The 14,142-nt window shown below is 34.1% G+C and overlaps 4 protein-coding genes across 6 annotated transcripts; all 4 read right to left on the reverse strand.

The window, feature by feature from the left end:
* Positions 1-2,064: 2,064 nt before the first annotated feature.
* HDA9 (histone deacetylase 9) lies at positions 2,065-5,555 on the reverse strand. The gene is made up of 14 exons (NM_114336.4): positions 5,262-5,555; positions 4,506-4,618; positions 4,267-4,384; positions 4,119-4,193; positions 3,825-4,044; positions 3,675-3,738; positions 3,493-3,585; positions 3,301-3,409; positions 3,144-3,193; positions 2,959-3,049; positions 2,811-2,881; positions 2,618-2,716; positions 2,472-2,538; positions 2,065-2,388 (listed from the first exon to the last, which is right to left on the reverse strand). The coding sequence occupies exons 1-14, from the start codon at positions 5,296-5,298 to the stop codon at positions 2,315-2,317; spliced, it is 1,281 nt and encodes a 426-aa protein (NP_190054.2). The 5' UTR covers positions 5,299-5,555; the 3' UTR covers positions 2,065-2,314.
* A 675-nt stretch (positions 5,556-6,230) lies between these two features.
* On the reverse strand, positions 6,231-9,856 carry AT3G44690 (uncharacterized protein; the record flags this gene model as incomplete). Of its 2 annotated transcripts, NM_001339163.1 has the most annotated exons (2): positions 9,141-9,833; positions 6,231-9,050 (listed from the first exon to the last, which is right to left on the reverse strand). In NM_001339163.1, exons 1-2 carry the CDS (start codon positions 9,759-9,761, stop codon positions 6,231-6,233), a joined length of 3,441 nt encoding a protein of 1,146 aa, NP_001327662.1. In that variant the 5' UTR covers positions 9,762-9,833. The 2 variants fall into 2 exon arrangements, with proteins under 2 accessions (NP_001327662.1, NP_190055.2); NM_114337.3 differs by having other exon boundaries at positions 6,231-9,856.
* Positions 9,857-11,843: 1,987 nt separating this feature from the next.
* On the reverse strand, positions 11,844-12,641 carry AT3G44695 (uncharacterized protein). The gene has a single exon (NM_001339164.1). The coding sequence runs from the start codon at positions 12,525-12,527 to the stop codon at positions 11,889-11,891; it is 639 nt and encodes a 212-aa protein (NP_001327661.1). The 5' UTR covers positions 12,528-12,641; the 3' UTR covers positions 11,844-11,888.
* On the reverse strand, positions 12,538-13,339 carry AT3G44700 (uncharacterized protein). 2 transcript variants are annotated; one of them, NM_001339165.1, is made up of 2 exons: positions 12,886-13,335; positions 12,542-12,804 (listed from the first exon to the last, which is right to left on the reverse strand). In NM_001339165.1, exons 1-2 carry the CDS (start codon positions 13,280-13,282, stop codon positions 12,641-12,643), a joined length of 561 nt encoding a protein of 186 aa, NP_001326187.1. In that variant the 5' UTR covers positions 13,283-13,335; the 3' UTR covers positions 12,542-12,640. The 2 variants fall into 2 exon arrangements, with proteins under 2 accessions (NP_190056.2, NP_001326187.1); NM_114338.2 differs by having other exon boundaries at positions 12,538-13,339.
* Positions 13,340-14,142: the final 803 nt, after the last annotated feature.

Below are 14,142 nucleotides of genomic sequence, written 5' to 3' on the forward strand. Positions count from 1 at the left end.
GTATTTATTAATTTTTGGTTTTAATTTGCTGTTAAAAAAAATCGGTTTCAATAATACAAAATCTTTTAAGGTATGATTTTCTTTCCATATTTATTTAATATTTCGTTTTTTACAGCATCTAATATTTCGTTTATAAATAACAAATTAATTATTTAGCATTCAAGAAAATTTCTTCTAATCTATCCTTTAATTATATTGACTTTATTGATTTTTTAAATATATATGAATAGAGATTCAAATCTTCCATATATGTTTATCATCTTCTAAGGAAGTTAAACAATTATTTTCTGAATCTAAACTAAAATTTAGGAAACTAAATATATAAATAAAATCGTTTTAATTATTTTCTAAGCTAAACTATATTACACTCTGATCTTTAGTTTGAATCATTCATTTACAGTGTAATATAAAGAATCAATCTCATATTTTCAGTTAGTAAAATGTACATGTATTAAGATAATATTATTGCTTCAAATAATGTACAAAACTACCCAATTTAGGCTATTAAATGACGTGAAATACAGGTAGTCCAAAAACTCAAGTACATATCAATCACAAATTATGACTAAACTAAATATTTATTTATAACATTATCTACATTAAAAAAATTGAACTACATTTTGTAGAGTTATTTTGTTTAGTAAGAATTACAAAATATGTCATTACGTAAAAGGCAAAAAAATATTAATTTTTGAAATAGATTATTGAAATATTAAAACTTATAAAAAGTAATATCTCACGAGAGTTATATGGTGGGACGGGTTTGGATCGATATTAATACAAATTTATAATATCATCAACCAAAAGTAATAATACGGTTTAAATCTTGTTTTAATATTTTATCAGCATCAGTTTTTTAATTGTACATATATAAAATTATTAACTTTAATACACAAAAAAATCGTAAAATCTAACATTATTGTCTATACTAATAAAAAAAATTGTCCGTCGTACCACATGTTAAATCCTAAAATTGTACACTAAATTATATATATATATAAGGTTTTTATATTCAAAAAAATACAAAATAATAGGTTATATAATAATGATAATCAATTAAGCATATTACATTTTGATTTTTTCTAAAATAATATAGCCCCGCGGTATATCGCAGGTTAAAATCTAGTGTTCATTAAAAGTTAAAAGGCTATAAATAAAAATAGACTACATAATGGGTAGAATTAAAAAATGATAGTCTTGGAAAGACATTCCTAACAATTTGTCTAATTTAAGAATGGTAAAAAAAAAAGTATAATCCATAGACGGTTTTGTCCGCTCCATCAACTTTAATCATTTCAGACCTTAGGTTATATTTTCCAAATTTGAAAATCCTAAACACGAAAAATAATTGATCAGACAAACTTGAAAACTTCAAACTCCAAAAAAATAAATAAATAACCAAACCTTTTTCTATAAAAAAATTTCATATATTTAATGGAATATCTAAAATTATAATGTTAACTTAACCATGGTTAACAAATTTAATCCTAGGGCTTAGATTCTGACCACCTCTATATAACAAAAAAAAAACCTACCTCTCTCGCAGCCCCCAATAAATACCTCTGCACCAGGAAAACAATTATTTTCAGTCTCCCCATTGCTTATCATTTTCTCTGTTTCTTTATTCATTTATGTTTTCGTTTTACATTCTTTCTAATGAGTTTTTATTTTCTCTGTTTCTTTATTCATTTGTGTTTTCGTTGTATATTCTTTCTAATGTTTTTTTATTTAACATCGAGTCTTAAGTTGCTCGATTTATATATATACATATACATCCATCTGATTGCAAATGATGAGTTAAATCACCATTGATAAAAGAAGCTCAATTGAGCAGTGTTGGCAATCAAAAACTTCCATGACTCTGATGCAAATTTTGATCAAGAAAAATCAAATCCTTGATCTTTTTTTTCTGTTCTTTCTCAGATTTTGTTAATTATCACTGAATTTTGCTTTTCAAATGTATTTCTGTTTAGTCTTAATAATTCTCTGTGTATTTCTCACTAGCGTTTTTAAATCTATTTTTTCTATTAATCTTTAGTGTTTTTTACTAACAAGGCTGCCTAAAAATAAAATTGAATTTGATCAAGTGCAAATTGTACTGTACAATATATAACGAATTTGATCACTATATAAGTCACAATGATGAGAAAGTGAACCAAAAAGCTTCATTCATATACACCAAGACGAAAACATGAAGAAGATGGAATCAATCAGAAGTGGTTTTGGTGCCCCAGTAGCCGTTAAAGTGTTGATATCATTACAAATCTCATAACTAAACAAAAAAATTAACCAACAATTTCTAAGAATCGATGTTTTATGACGCATCGTTATCGTTGTCTCCATCGAAATATTCATCATCCCTCTGGATCTGCTTATCCCGTGAACGCTCTGAAACATTCCATATAGAACATTAGTCACTAAGAAAACAAAGGGACTAAAGTAGAGCCTTGAAGGTGGTTATCGATACTTACGATCCGCACGTACATCCGGGTTTTGTTCGTCTTCATCAAAATCCGGTATGTAGAAATCCGGTGGAACCTAAGAGATTCAAGTAAAAAAACTGATCAGTGTTAGATTGATAAAAGCATCAATTTGTCCTATGATGATCTGAGTTTACCTCCTGCATTTGTACGCTTGGAGCGTGTTGAATGTATCGCAAATTCTCCAAAATCTGCACTTTGATGGAACTGATGTACGATTTGGTATTAAGATTCTCCTGTTTTCATTTCAAACACACAAAATGATTCTCAATCTCTCTTTAGATTTTGTTAAAGCAATGAGGAACTATAAGTTACATAAGAGCTCCTTACAATGTGACCACCCGGTATCTTCAAAGAAAAATCCGGCGCAAAATACTTTATGTAGTCGTTTTCAGGAATCTCTGCAGAAACAACTAACCCCTGAGCCCCCAAAGACCGCAAACATTAAACTTTCTCTAACAAATATTGAAAACCTAACCATTAGGAAGTTCTGTGTCCAAAAGAATGCCAGTCTCAACGGTCCAACAACGAGCTACATTCTCCTTTGTGTATCCTCCACCTCCTGTAACCTAATAAACAATCAGAAAGAACTGACTTCGTCATCAATGAACTTAAGATTACAGAAACGCGTCATACATATATATAAGTTGAGAGATTAGATACCAGTAAGGGAAGATTGAACTTCTTCACGAATTTAACACATTCAGCATGTCCTGTGAAATGCATAGAGAAAGCCATTTCAAAACCCGATTCGCAAAGAAATTAGCAAACGGGAGATTGAAAGAGAGAAAGAGATTTTGATTACAAGAAGAAAAAGCACCATCAATAGAGAGATTAAAGCATCCTAGTCGATCCCTGGCTAGTGAATCTGCCCCGCATTGAAGAACAATTGCACCCGGTTGATATATCTCAACAACCTTGGATATTATCTAGAGATCAAAGGAAATGATGAAACACAAATAAACGGTGAACGCATCGAGAATTTTTCATTGTTTTTAGTTAAAGAACTTACAGTCCTGAAAAGACGGTTGAAACTACTGTCATCGATACCATCCTTCAGCGGCACATTAATGGCGTAAAATTTCCCTTCTCTTTCTCCTATTTCCTTTTTAAAGAAAAAACATCACAATGACAATTCAACCAAACACATTGAAACCGTCCTCACAAATCAGGAAAATGAATTCTGAATATTACCTTAACATCGCCTGTCCCTGGAAAGAACTTATCCCCAAACTTATGAAAGCTAACAGTCATTACTCTACCACCACAAAATTTAAAGATATTGGCAATCAGTTTCTATAGTAACAGCTTTCGAGAAGTAGTGTTATGGATTTGTAACTGTACCTGTCAGTGAAGTAAAACGCTTCTTCAACCCCATCACCATGATGAACATCTATATCTATGTATAGAACACGGGGATGGTGTTTTAACAACTCAAGAATTCCTAGCACGAGATCGTTGATGTAGCAAAACCCAGATGCATCACATTTTTTGGCATGGTGCAACCCGCCCGCCCAATTTATAGCAATGTCACAGAGTTTGTTGTTTAACCTGCGTGCAGCATCTATAGACAAAATTCTCGGTCAGTCGTTTCTCTAAAGTGACAAGCAAACATGAATACCAACTGTGTATATTTACCTATGGTTCCGCCGGCGTAAAGTTGACAAAATTCAAACAAATCTTCAAAGACAGGACAATCCTCTCCCAGATTATCTGCAACACAGTAACTTAATTTCAGCTTAACATGTAGATTACAAAAACAAATTAATGAAGACACAAAACTTACATCTAGCCATTTCATTGGGGAACAAGTTCTGGTTTTCTGGATTAATTCGTTGCAGGAACTCTACATAGTCAGGAGAATGGAACTGAGCCATCTCGATAGGATATGCTTTGTGTGGACGCTGAAACAATAGAGAACATATACAGATTTCAATCGAGATGTACCGTGATATCATAAACAAAAAGAATAAAAGGATCAAGAACAAAAACAAGAAACATATATGATGAGCAAGAGACACTAACATAAACTTCCATCTTGCTATGCAGGCCATATGCAAGGATAAGATGATGGGTCATACAAAGCCTGTGAGGTTTCATCGGGTGATTCGGACCAAAATAGACACTCCCCACATCCCCTGCAACCCAAAAAAAAACATTCAGCATAACATCACAATCTCATATAAACTGCCTCAAAGGCTCCAATCATCAACAAGAATATAATCTGAAACTCGCATCAGAGTTTGAATCATGCAGAAAATCTGAAGTACGAAAATGAAAGTTATATAACTATCAAGTCTATAAAAGTTTCTCAGAGAGGAATCTCGAAAGAACACAATTTCAAACATTATATGCAATGCCAAATTTAACAAAAGTTCTAGGGTTTCATATTTTAGCAAAGAAATAACAAAGACTTGACCAAACCAATCAAAGAAGTCAACTTCACAGGTACTAGAGTCGTCTTCACCACAAGAAGGCTTCTATCTTAAGCTTAAACTCAGGCCAAAGAATCGAAAAAATCAGAAACTTCACCTAAAACCCTTGTTCTTTTCATCAAAAACCCTACTCAATTCTGGAGTATTTCCAAACTAATCGTAACCCTTTACTTATTCTAGACTATAGATATGAAAGATTTCACCTTTCGATGCATCGATTGAGCAATAAAGACAAAAACTAGTGCGGTTCAAGTGGATAAAACTTGCTCAAGAGTTACATCAATCTCAAGGATTTTGGAGTTTCTTTACCATAAATAAAGAAGAAAAGGGAAAGAAATGAATATACCATCATAAAAGTAAGAGATTTTGTCCTTGGAACGCATCTCTTAAAGAAGAAAAGACACGAAGATCGTACGAAATCAATCTTAAAGAAAGATTATACAGAGATATTTCAGGTCTGCTTAGATTCAGTAGAGAGATGAGACGATTTCTTCATTGATGAAGTCGCAGAGATTTCACGATTCTCCGGCGGAGCCGAGAAGAGAGCAGCAACGAAGCGAAAAGAAGAAGAGAGAAGAGAAGAACAAGGGGAGAGTCAAAAGTGAAACGATGTCGTTTTAGTGTTCTGATGACATGACAGATGACGTCATTTAAAGTGTATTTGATAAAAAGCGGTTTTGACTCATGGTTTTATAATACCAGACCGGTAGCTTTCCATCATTTGAACCGAATCGAAATTGAATTTGATACTGTGTATATAAATCAATCGATTTAGTTATATCTTCTTCTTTCTCTTGTCTGGTTTAGTATACATCTTCAATTTCAAAACATGTAAACTGAATCAAATTCGACCAAGGAATGATCACAATCAAAATGAGAAAGAAAACCAATTTCGAGATTATAATAGTAAGAAGTTGTTAGATTATATAAACTTGTTGAGTTATTTACTTGTTGATCTCCGATGTCAATGTCACTACCAGAGACCAAAAAAGACCAACGTCTCGTAACCACTGTCTACTTGATTGATAGGTCGATACAAACCACCGACCAAACAATCTAAAAGACAGACAAAAATCTCAACATTTTAAAGTCAAGTTCAACGCCAAAAGAAAGCATATCTACTAACCAAGATAATATCCTCCATTGCCAAAAAACTTCAATCCTTGAATCTGTTTCTAACCTTTTTCAGACCAAAAAAGAGCCGAGATTACAACTTTAGGATCCTTCGTTTTCACACCCATCCTTTGAAAACCTAGGAGCTTTTCTCTCTCAATCTTGTTTGGAGGAATCAACAATGTTGAGAGAAATGATGACCTCAGGAGAGGTACCTCTTATGGGACTTACCTTTTAGGTTTGGGTTTCTAACCTGATGCAGTCTATGTTTCACATGAACACGTGAATCTTCTTCAACACGCCCACCTAACCGCTCCTTTGCAGATAATCGACGGCGTCGAGTTGATGTGTGATCAACATTACCAGAATTCCTTTCATCAGCTGAGTATCGGAATTGTTCTCTGCTTATTCCTCCATCCACTGCATAGTTCCCTAGCTTGTCTCTGTAATCATATGCTACTTCATGTTCACGGAACCTTTTACTATCTGCCTTCTCATAAGACATTCTTGATTGCTTAGCATCCCTGTAGTTGTAATCATAAGGCATATTCTCATGCATAACCTCACTTGCGTTGTCTCTAAGACCATAATCATCTCTTGTACGCAAAATTGAATCATTCGAATGATAAACCTCTTGTCTACCATCTTGATATCTCATATTGGCATAAACTTTAACATCACCACCATTACGTCGTTGCAAACGCTCATCATCCAAGTAGACTTGATCTCGGTCATCAAAAAGATATCTCCTGCCTCGAAGAGCTTCCTCATCTTGCTTGCCAGCTGATGATCTACTGACATCAGGATGCATCACCCCATACGAATCAATTTCATGATCTCTTAGGAGTTGCTGGCTTTCATAGGGCAAATAGGCTTCCCTTCCGTCATTCGAGGACATTCCTTTACGCTCTAGAGCTCTAGCACCTCCTCGGTCCACAATCTCTGCTTTGGTGACAGCAGGATACATCCTCTCATCAATGCCAGAGTCGTAGTACTTCAGTTGTTGTTTATTGTAATGCTGATAAACATCCTTGCTTTCATTATCCAAATACGCTTCATTTCTATCAATGAAGGCTACTCTCCTAAGCTCTAGCGCCTTGGCATCTCCATGGTCTACTATAATATCTGACGAGTTGACATCACGATATATCCTGTCATCAATGCCATAGTCATGATCTTTCTTAAGTTGTTGGCTTTCGTAATGCAGATATGCATCCCCCCTTTTATAATCCATGTATGATTCCTCTCCATCATCGAAGGATCCTCTTCTACGCTCAAGAGCTCTGGCTTCTTCCCCGTTTACAAGAATATCTGATTTATTGAGACTGGGATGCATCATGCCAAAAGAGTTAGTTTCATGATCTTTTAGGAGTTGCTGGCTTTCACTTTGAAAATATGCTTCCTTTCGATCATTTAAGGATACTCCTCTATACCTTAGACCTCTTGCATCTTCATGGTCTACTAGAATATCTGATCTGTTGACATCAGGAGGCATCATGACATAAGAGTCAGTTTCATAATCGTTTAGGAGTTGCTGGTTTTCACATTGCAAGTATGCGTCCTTTTTATCATTCAAGGACACTCCTCCATACCTCCGACCTCTGGCATCTTCATGGTCTACCAGAATATCTGATTTGTTGACATCGGGATGCCTCATGACGTAAGAGTCAGTTTCATGATCGTTTAGGAGTCGCTGCCTTTCACATTGCAAGTATGCTTCCTTTTTATCATTCAAGGAAACTCCTCTATACCTCCGACCTCTGCCATCTTCATGGTCTACCAGAGTATCTGATTTGTTGACATGGGGATGCATCATGCCATAGGAGTTAGTTTCATAATCATTTAGGAGTCTCTGTCTTTCACATTGCATGTATGCTTCCTTTTTATCATTCAAGGACCCTCCTCTATACCTTAGACCTCTGGAATCTTCCCGGTCTTCCAGAGTATCTGATTTGTTGACATCGGGATGCATTATGCCATAGGAGTTAGTTTCATAATCATTTAGGAGTTGCTGGCTTTCACATTGCAAGTAAGCTTCCCTTCTATCATTTAAGGACCCTCCTCTATACCTTAGACCTCTGGAATTTTCCCGTTCCCAGTCTGCTAGAATATCTAATCTGTTGACATCATCAGGATAAATCTTAGCATCAGAGCGAGAGTCATAATCTTTCTCCAGTTGTTGGATTTTGTAATTCAGATAAACATCCTTCCTTTCATTATCCAAGTATGCTGCCTTTCCTTTGTTTAAGCATCGTCGTTGAAGCTGCACTCCTCTTCCATCCTGATCTACCACAATATCTGCCATATCTACATCAGAATGTATCCTACCATCATTGCCAGGGTGATACTCGTTTCTCAGTTCCTGTCTTTTATCATCTGAAAAAACAGCATTTCTCTCATTATCCAAATATGCTTCCCTTTCTTTATTTAAGCAACGTGTTATGCTCTGTGAAGCTTTATCATCTCGATCTACTACAGCATATGGTTCACTGAAATCAAGATTCTTCTTACTGTCAACACCATCATATAGATAATCCTTTCTCAGTACTTGACATTTGTTATCCAAATAAACAACCTTTCTTTCTTCGTTACGGAAGTTCCTGTAGTGATCATCTCGTTCATCCACCACTCTTGATCCCAACTCCACAAAAGGATAATCTTCCTTCACAGACTCATAATGGTCAGCCATCCTCTCTTTCCTGCTAAACTCAAGATGGGTATCGGCCGCATCAACATCAGCTATATTTGAACCACAGACATGGGATTTTGATAAAGATCCTCTCCTCTGCATAAAAAGATCATTCTCTCTAGCCACATTATTGACCTCATGCCTAACACTGGGAAACTCTCTCATTGCTATATCAGAGCCTATATGATAATTATCCCGAGCTTCATCCACTATCTCTTTGACACACCTGCTCACAACTGGTGAATCATGGTCTCCACGACTTAAATCTCTAACTTGTTGATCCCTTGGTGAGTTTCTACCAACATAATCATCGACACGTCTAGTACGTAGAACCTGTGGTACACAAAGATTCCCATCATAATCATGTCTTCTTCTCTCATCGGAATCATTCACACAACCGAAAGATCTAGAATCTGAACTTACAAGCCTAGAGCTTTCATCTTGGAAATCAGCAACACTAGACCCAACTTGTGACAGAGGGGATGATTCATATCTATAAGTATCTCTCTCTCTACCATCTTCACTATGACGAGATGAATCACTACACTCACGAGAAATCGATTCCAATCGTTTAGTTTTATCGTTCCTTAGCAACACATTAATCTTCCCATGAGATGGAGAATACTCATCATCATGCGATGTGATGAATCTAGAGGGCTTAGGTTCGTCGCTCAATCTCGATGGATGATCATGCGATGTGATGAATCTCGATGATTCCGGATAACGTTTGCCGGAATCTTCCTGAAGATGATAATGTTTCGTATAACGTTCATCGTCTCTCTCTTCTTCTTCTCGTCGGTCCTTATTAGAAAATTCAGTGCTTCTTTGAATCTCTACATCGTACAGATCAGAATCTTGCCGGATTCCGTCAATATCGTGTTTCTGTTCGTCGACTCTGTGAGAAACCATATCGATTTTATCGGAACGGCTTGAAACATCGCCGAGTTTAATCATGCTCGACTCGTTCCCGTCACGGTCACTCGTCGGAGAAGGTGACGACAATCGTTGAGGCAGAGAATCGCGAATCCGCTCTCTCATTAACATAACCAGAGATTGCAATCGGAAAAAGTTGACAGATCGCTAGAGAACCTGAACCCTTAAAAAAAGCTAACCGTCGAGGAAGAAGAAGAACTAGGGACAAAAATATAGGCTGGTCTGGTCCTGGGCCTGGGCCCAAGAGCCGTTTTACAACATTAGGCTTGTGCATGTAAAATAGTTCGTCCTCTTGAATTTTTTTGTTTAGTGTTTAATTTGAATAAAGATTTTATCTTATAAACTACGATAGATTTTAACGACCATCTCACTAATTAAAACTTTTAGCCATCACATTATAATTAACATTTTAAAAATATAACATTTTCTATACTAAGATATTCATAAAAAGGAGAAAAACACAATATATGTGACAAGAAGAGAAAATAAACTTTTGAAAAAAGCAACATATGAAAATAAAAAAATAAAAATTTAGGTATTATAATATACTACTAAACTAGATTTTAACCCGCGGTATACCGCAGGGACAATTTATTTTTTAAAGTTAGTATTTATAAAATTTTGCAAATTCTATCTATCTATTTATAAAATATTTTTGTTTTATAGTTTACAATTGTTATTAAGTAACGTCCTGTCAAACCCGTCCCGCCAACTCGTTCCGTAAAAAAAACTTATCGATCTTATTTATGATATATTTATGAATCATTGTCTAAATATTTTGTAATTTTGTAGTAATTAAATGCTATCAAATATCTCTGCGGTTTGATGATTATAATATAATTGTTATAGTTATGTAGAAAAACAATATAAAAATGATAATTTTGTAGTAGTTAAATGATATTAAATATTTTGAAAGTTTTATTTTACAGTATAACCTCTATAAATTAATACTCGATAAATTAATAACCTCTATAAACTAATAAAAAAATGCGGTCCTGAGTTGGGACCAGTGTAAAAAATGACACAAATCGATAAATTAATAAGATAATAATTATTTTAAAATCCCTATGTAAATATATTGTCCCATTAATAACATAAATTAATAGTTGTAAAAACTTCTTAAAATATATATATATATAAGTTATATGTTAGAAATATTAGTAATATATGAATCTGCTATTATTTTTATTTTTATTATACTAATTCTTAGTAATGTTCAATTTTAATAATTTTACTACATCGAAAACACTTTTTTGTTATTTTATAGACACGATAATTTAGTCTTATTTGCAATTACTTCTAGAAAAATAATGATTATAAATAAAAACAAATTATTTTAAACATAATATTTTTTAAAAATTACAAAATTAGTCTAAACTCTCTATAAATTAATAATTATTAATTTATTGATAAATTAATACCTCTATAAATTAATAGAAATTTATGGTCCCAACATTATTAATTTATAGAGGTTTTACTGTAGTAACCAATCGTGTGGTTAATGTGGAGAGATTTTGGGAAGATTGTCAAATATTCTGTCATTGTAAATAAGTCTCAACTACAGGATTTATTTCACAAAATGGCTGCAAAAATGTATATATAGAGATTTAGAAATATAGAAAATTATAAATCACAAAAAATAATACATTTCTAATCAACTTTTAATATGTTTTCTTAATATGTATGATTTTCCTTTAAAAAAAGTGATACATGTATTATAACCAATAGCAAGTATTGTATTGCCATTTCTAGCCAATTGAGATAAGGATGGGATTTGTCGAAACATAATGGTTACTTTCTCTGCATATTTGTACATGAAATGCTTCTATAGGCATGAGACATAACTATCATGCATCTTATCATCGTAGCACACAATACTTGGAAATTAATGAGAAATTCGCTACTCACCCTTCATCTTTTCTTTTCTTTTGTTCTCCAGGTCAAGATGAGATTTTTGAGTAGTTATGCAAGTTTGTCTCGCTCTTGGTAAATTTTAGGAATCGGGGTGTTACAATTGGTGCTTTCCCAAGTCCGATAATAATATAGAGGGAATATCGAGAGACAAGAAACGACTTAAAATAAAAAAAAATAAAAAAAAAGAAGCAAAGACAAAACAATTATCTTTAAAAATATGTAAAAAGATGCGAGTCTACTAACTACGAGGAAATAACGAAACAAGAAACTACATATTACCAAGAATGAATTTATTGGATCTCTACTCTGTATAGACCTCACCAGTCACTTCGGAGGACGATAATAGGCATACACTGCAAAGACGGCTTGTAATGTCGTGAGAAGGAGAATCGTCAAACCAGTGCAACATGAAAGACATGTGCGAGGAGTATCGTAAGTAAGCTGGGTATTCTTGAATACCGACCAATATGCATGCCATCCTCGTGAACTATATTCATTAACTCCTTCGAAAACATCAGCTAAGTAACTCGCGTTGAGATAAAAGTGGCTATCTGTACCGATGACCTTATAGAATTGAGAGATCTCATTCACTGATCCGATACAGTTTGTTATAATTCCTTTGCGGCAAAGCAATCTCGCATCGTCCTCGTTTTCGAGAAGACATCCCATGAAAAAAACGTAGCTTGTTATGTGCTTGGTACAATAAGCATAAAAATCTTCAAAGGCAACACAATTAAAGAAGAACAAGATGAGAAATTCATCAAAGATCATTGGTGGAATCTCAAGAAGATTTCTTTTGTGTCTTATATCCAATAGCGTTTTTGCATTGTTCCTCAGTTCGAACTTTATCCCCCTAAACCGAAGATTTGTTGCTGAGGGGATCAGTTTTAGAAAAGGGCGGCCGCGACGAAGGTAGCGAGGAAGACCCAGTTCTTGTTTTTCTTTTTTAGGAATAAGAGGCATGGTAATTATTCGAATCAGATCAAGAAGATGTTTTGCCTCTAATTGATGGTCTTCTAAACAATATGGTATATCTATGGAAATAGAACCCTCGAAGAAACTAATTGTTATCTCAACTAGCCCTCTTGACGTCCCAATCTTCGATTTGTCATAAATAGTTTGAAGAAGAAAGAAAGGAACCTGATTCTCCAAAAGTAGTAGGTCACTCCTTTAGCCGTTAAAATCCATTTCATTCCGAAAATAGGATCCTTCACACGCTCAGGGTAGCTGACTTTTCTAGCTACCACCAGGAACAAAATCAGAATGAAACAACAATCAAGAACCATCATATCAATCAATTTCTTCCGACCAGATACATCACCATTATAAAGACTCTCGGAATAGGACTCTCTTATATCTTCTTCCAACTCTGACACTGCTTCTATCAAATCCTTCATATCCACACCCTTCTTTTGAGCTTCATCCATGAAGATCCCGAGAAATCGATGTTTGTGCTCTTGAATCATTTGGAGATGTTCTTTTCCATGATGGTATGGACCGATTGAGAGAACCCTTGGTTCGTAAGCGTCCTTGTAGTTGTTGTTCCGGAGTCTCTGATGGATTCTAAAGATGCAACACTTTTCTCCACCGGCTGATTTCTTGAGAAGCTTCGGGACCGACCCTCCTGAAATTAAATCATGAGATTTTTCTACAACTATATCTATACCACCGTTGTCTTCATCATTGTTTGCCCTCTTTGCTTCTTCACGATGGTTCATTATATTATTCTCACTCTCTTTTGCTGGAAAAATCAAGGAAGACGACTAAAAATTGTATCAGGACCCGGAAACTCAGCTTTAAGAAGGAAAGAACAATAAAAAAATTATTATTGGCCAGAGAGAAGAGCAACTAGTCTAATACATTTAATTGGAGAGCTCAACTACAATGAATATTAACGGTTTTAATAAGATCATTGACCTCTAAAATTAATAAGAAATGACCATTGAATAATCACTAAACTAATAGTAGTCATTATAAAGTACTAACAAGTGAGTACCCTAAAAAACGGATACTTGTGGGTTACATCTAAATTAAAATAGTTACATTCCAGTAAATACTCACTTGCTAAAATTAAAATATTTAAGCTTAAGAAGTTAGATTTAAATTTAAAAATATTGTAAGAAGTTGTTTAAACTTCAAAAGTTATATAATAGATTAAGTGAAGCGTAATAATTATTAAGTAGAATTGTAAAGACTTTACATCCATGCATGATCATCACTTTTATTTAAAAGAATTGAGGAACAAATATATTAAGAGGAAATTGTTATTTAATATTCTAATTTTAGCTATTTTAAATATAAATTTTATATTAAAAAACTATTTAAAACATCAACTAAACGTTGACTGCAGTGACATCTGGGTTGACATGGCGAATACATATATGACGTTAAAATCCAATAAAAGAACCACTAACGGTCGTTATCAAGCGTTAACTGCTATATTAGTCAAATCACCAACTTTCAGATTTAGACTATTTTAAACATGAACTTCGTTTCATCAACTAATCGTTATCTGCCATATTGAACATTAGATTGTATTGACCCAAGCCAAAAACGATAGGACGTTAAAATTTGATAA

Source organism: Arabidopsis thaliana, chromosome 3, assembly GCF_000001735.4.
Source record: "Arabidopsis thaliana chromosome 3, partial sequence".
NCBI classification, from domain to species: domain Eukaryota; kingdom Viridiplantae; phylum Streptophyta; class Magnoliopsida; order Brassicales; family Brassicaceae; genus Arabidopsis; species Arabidopsis thaliana.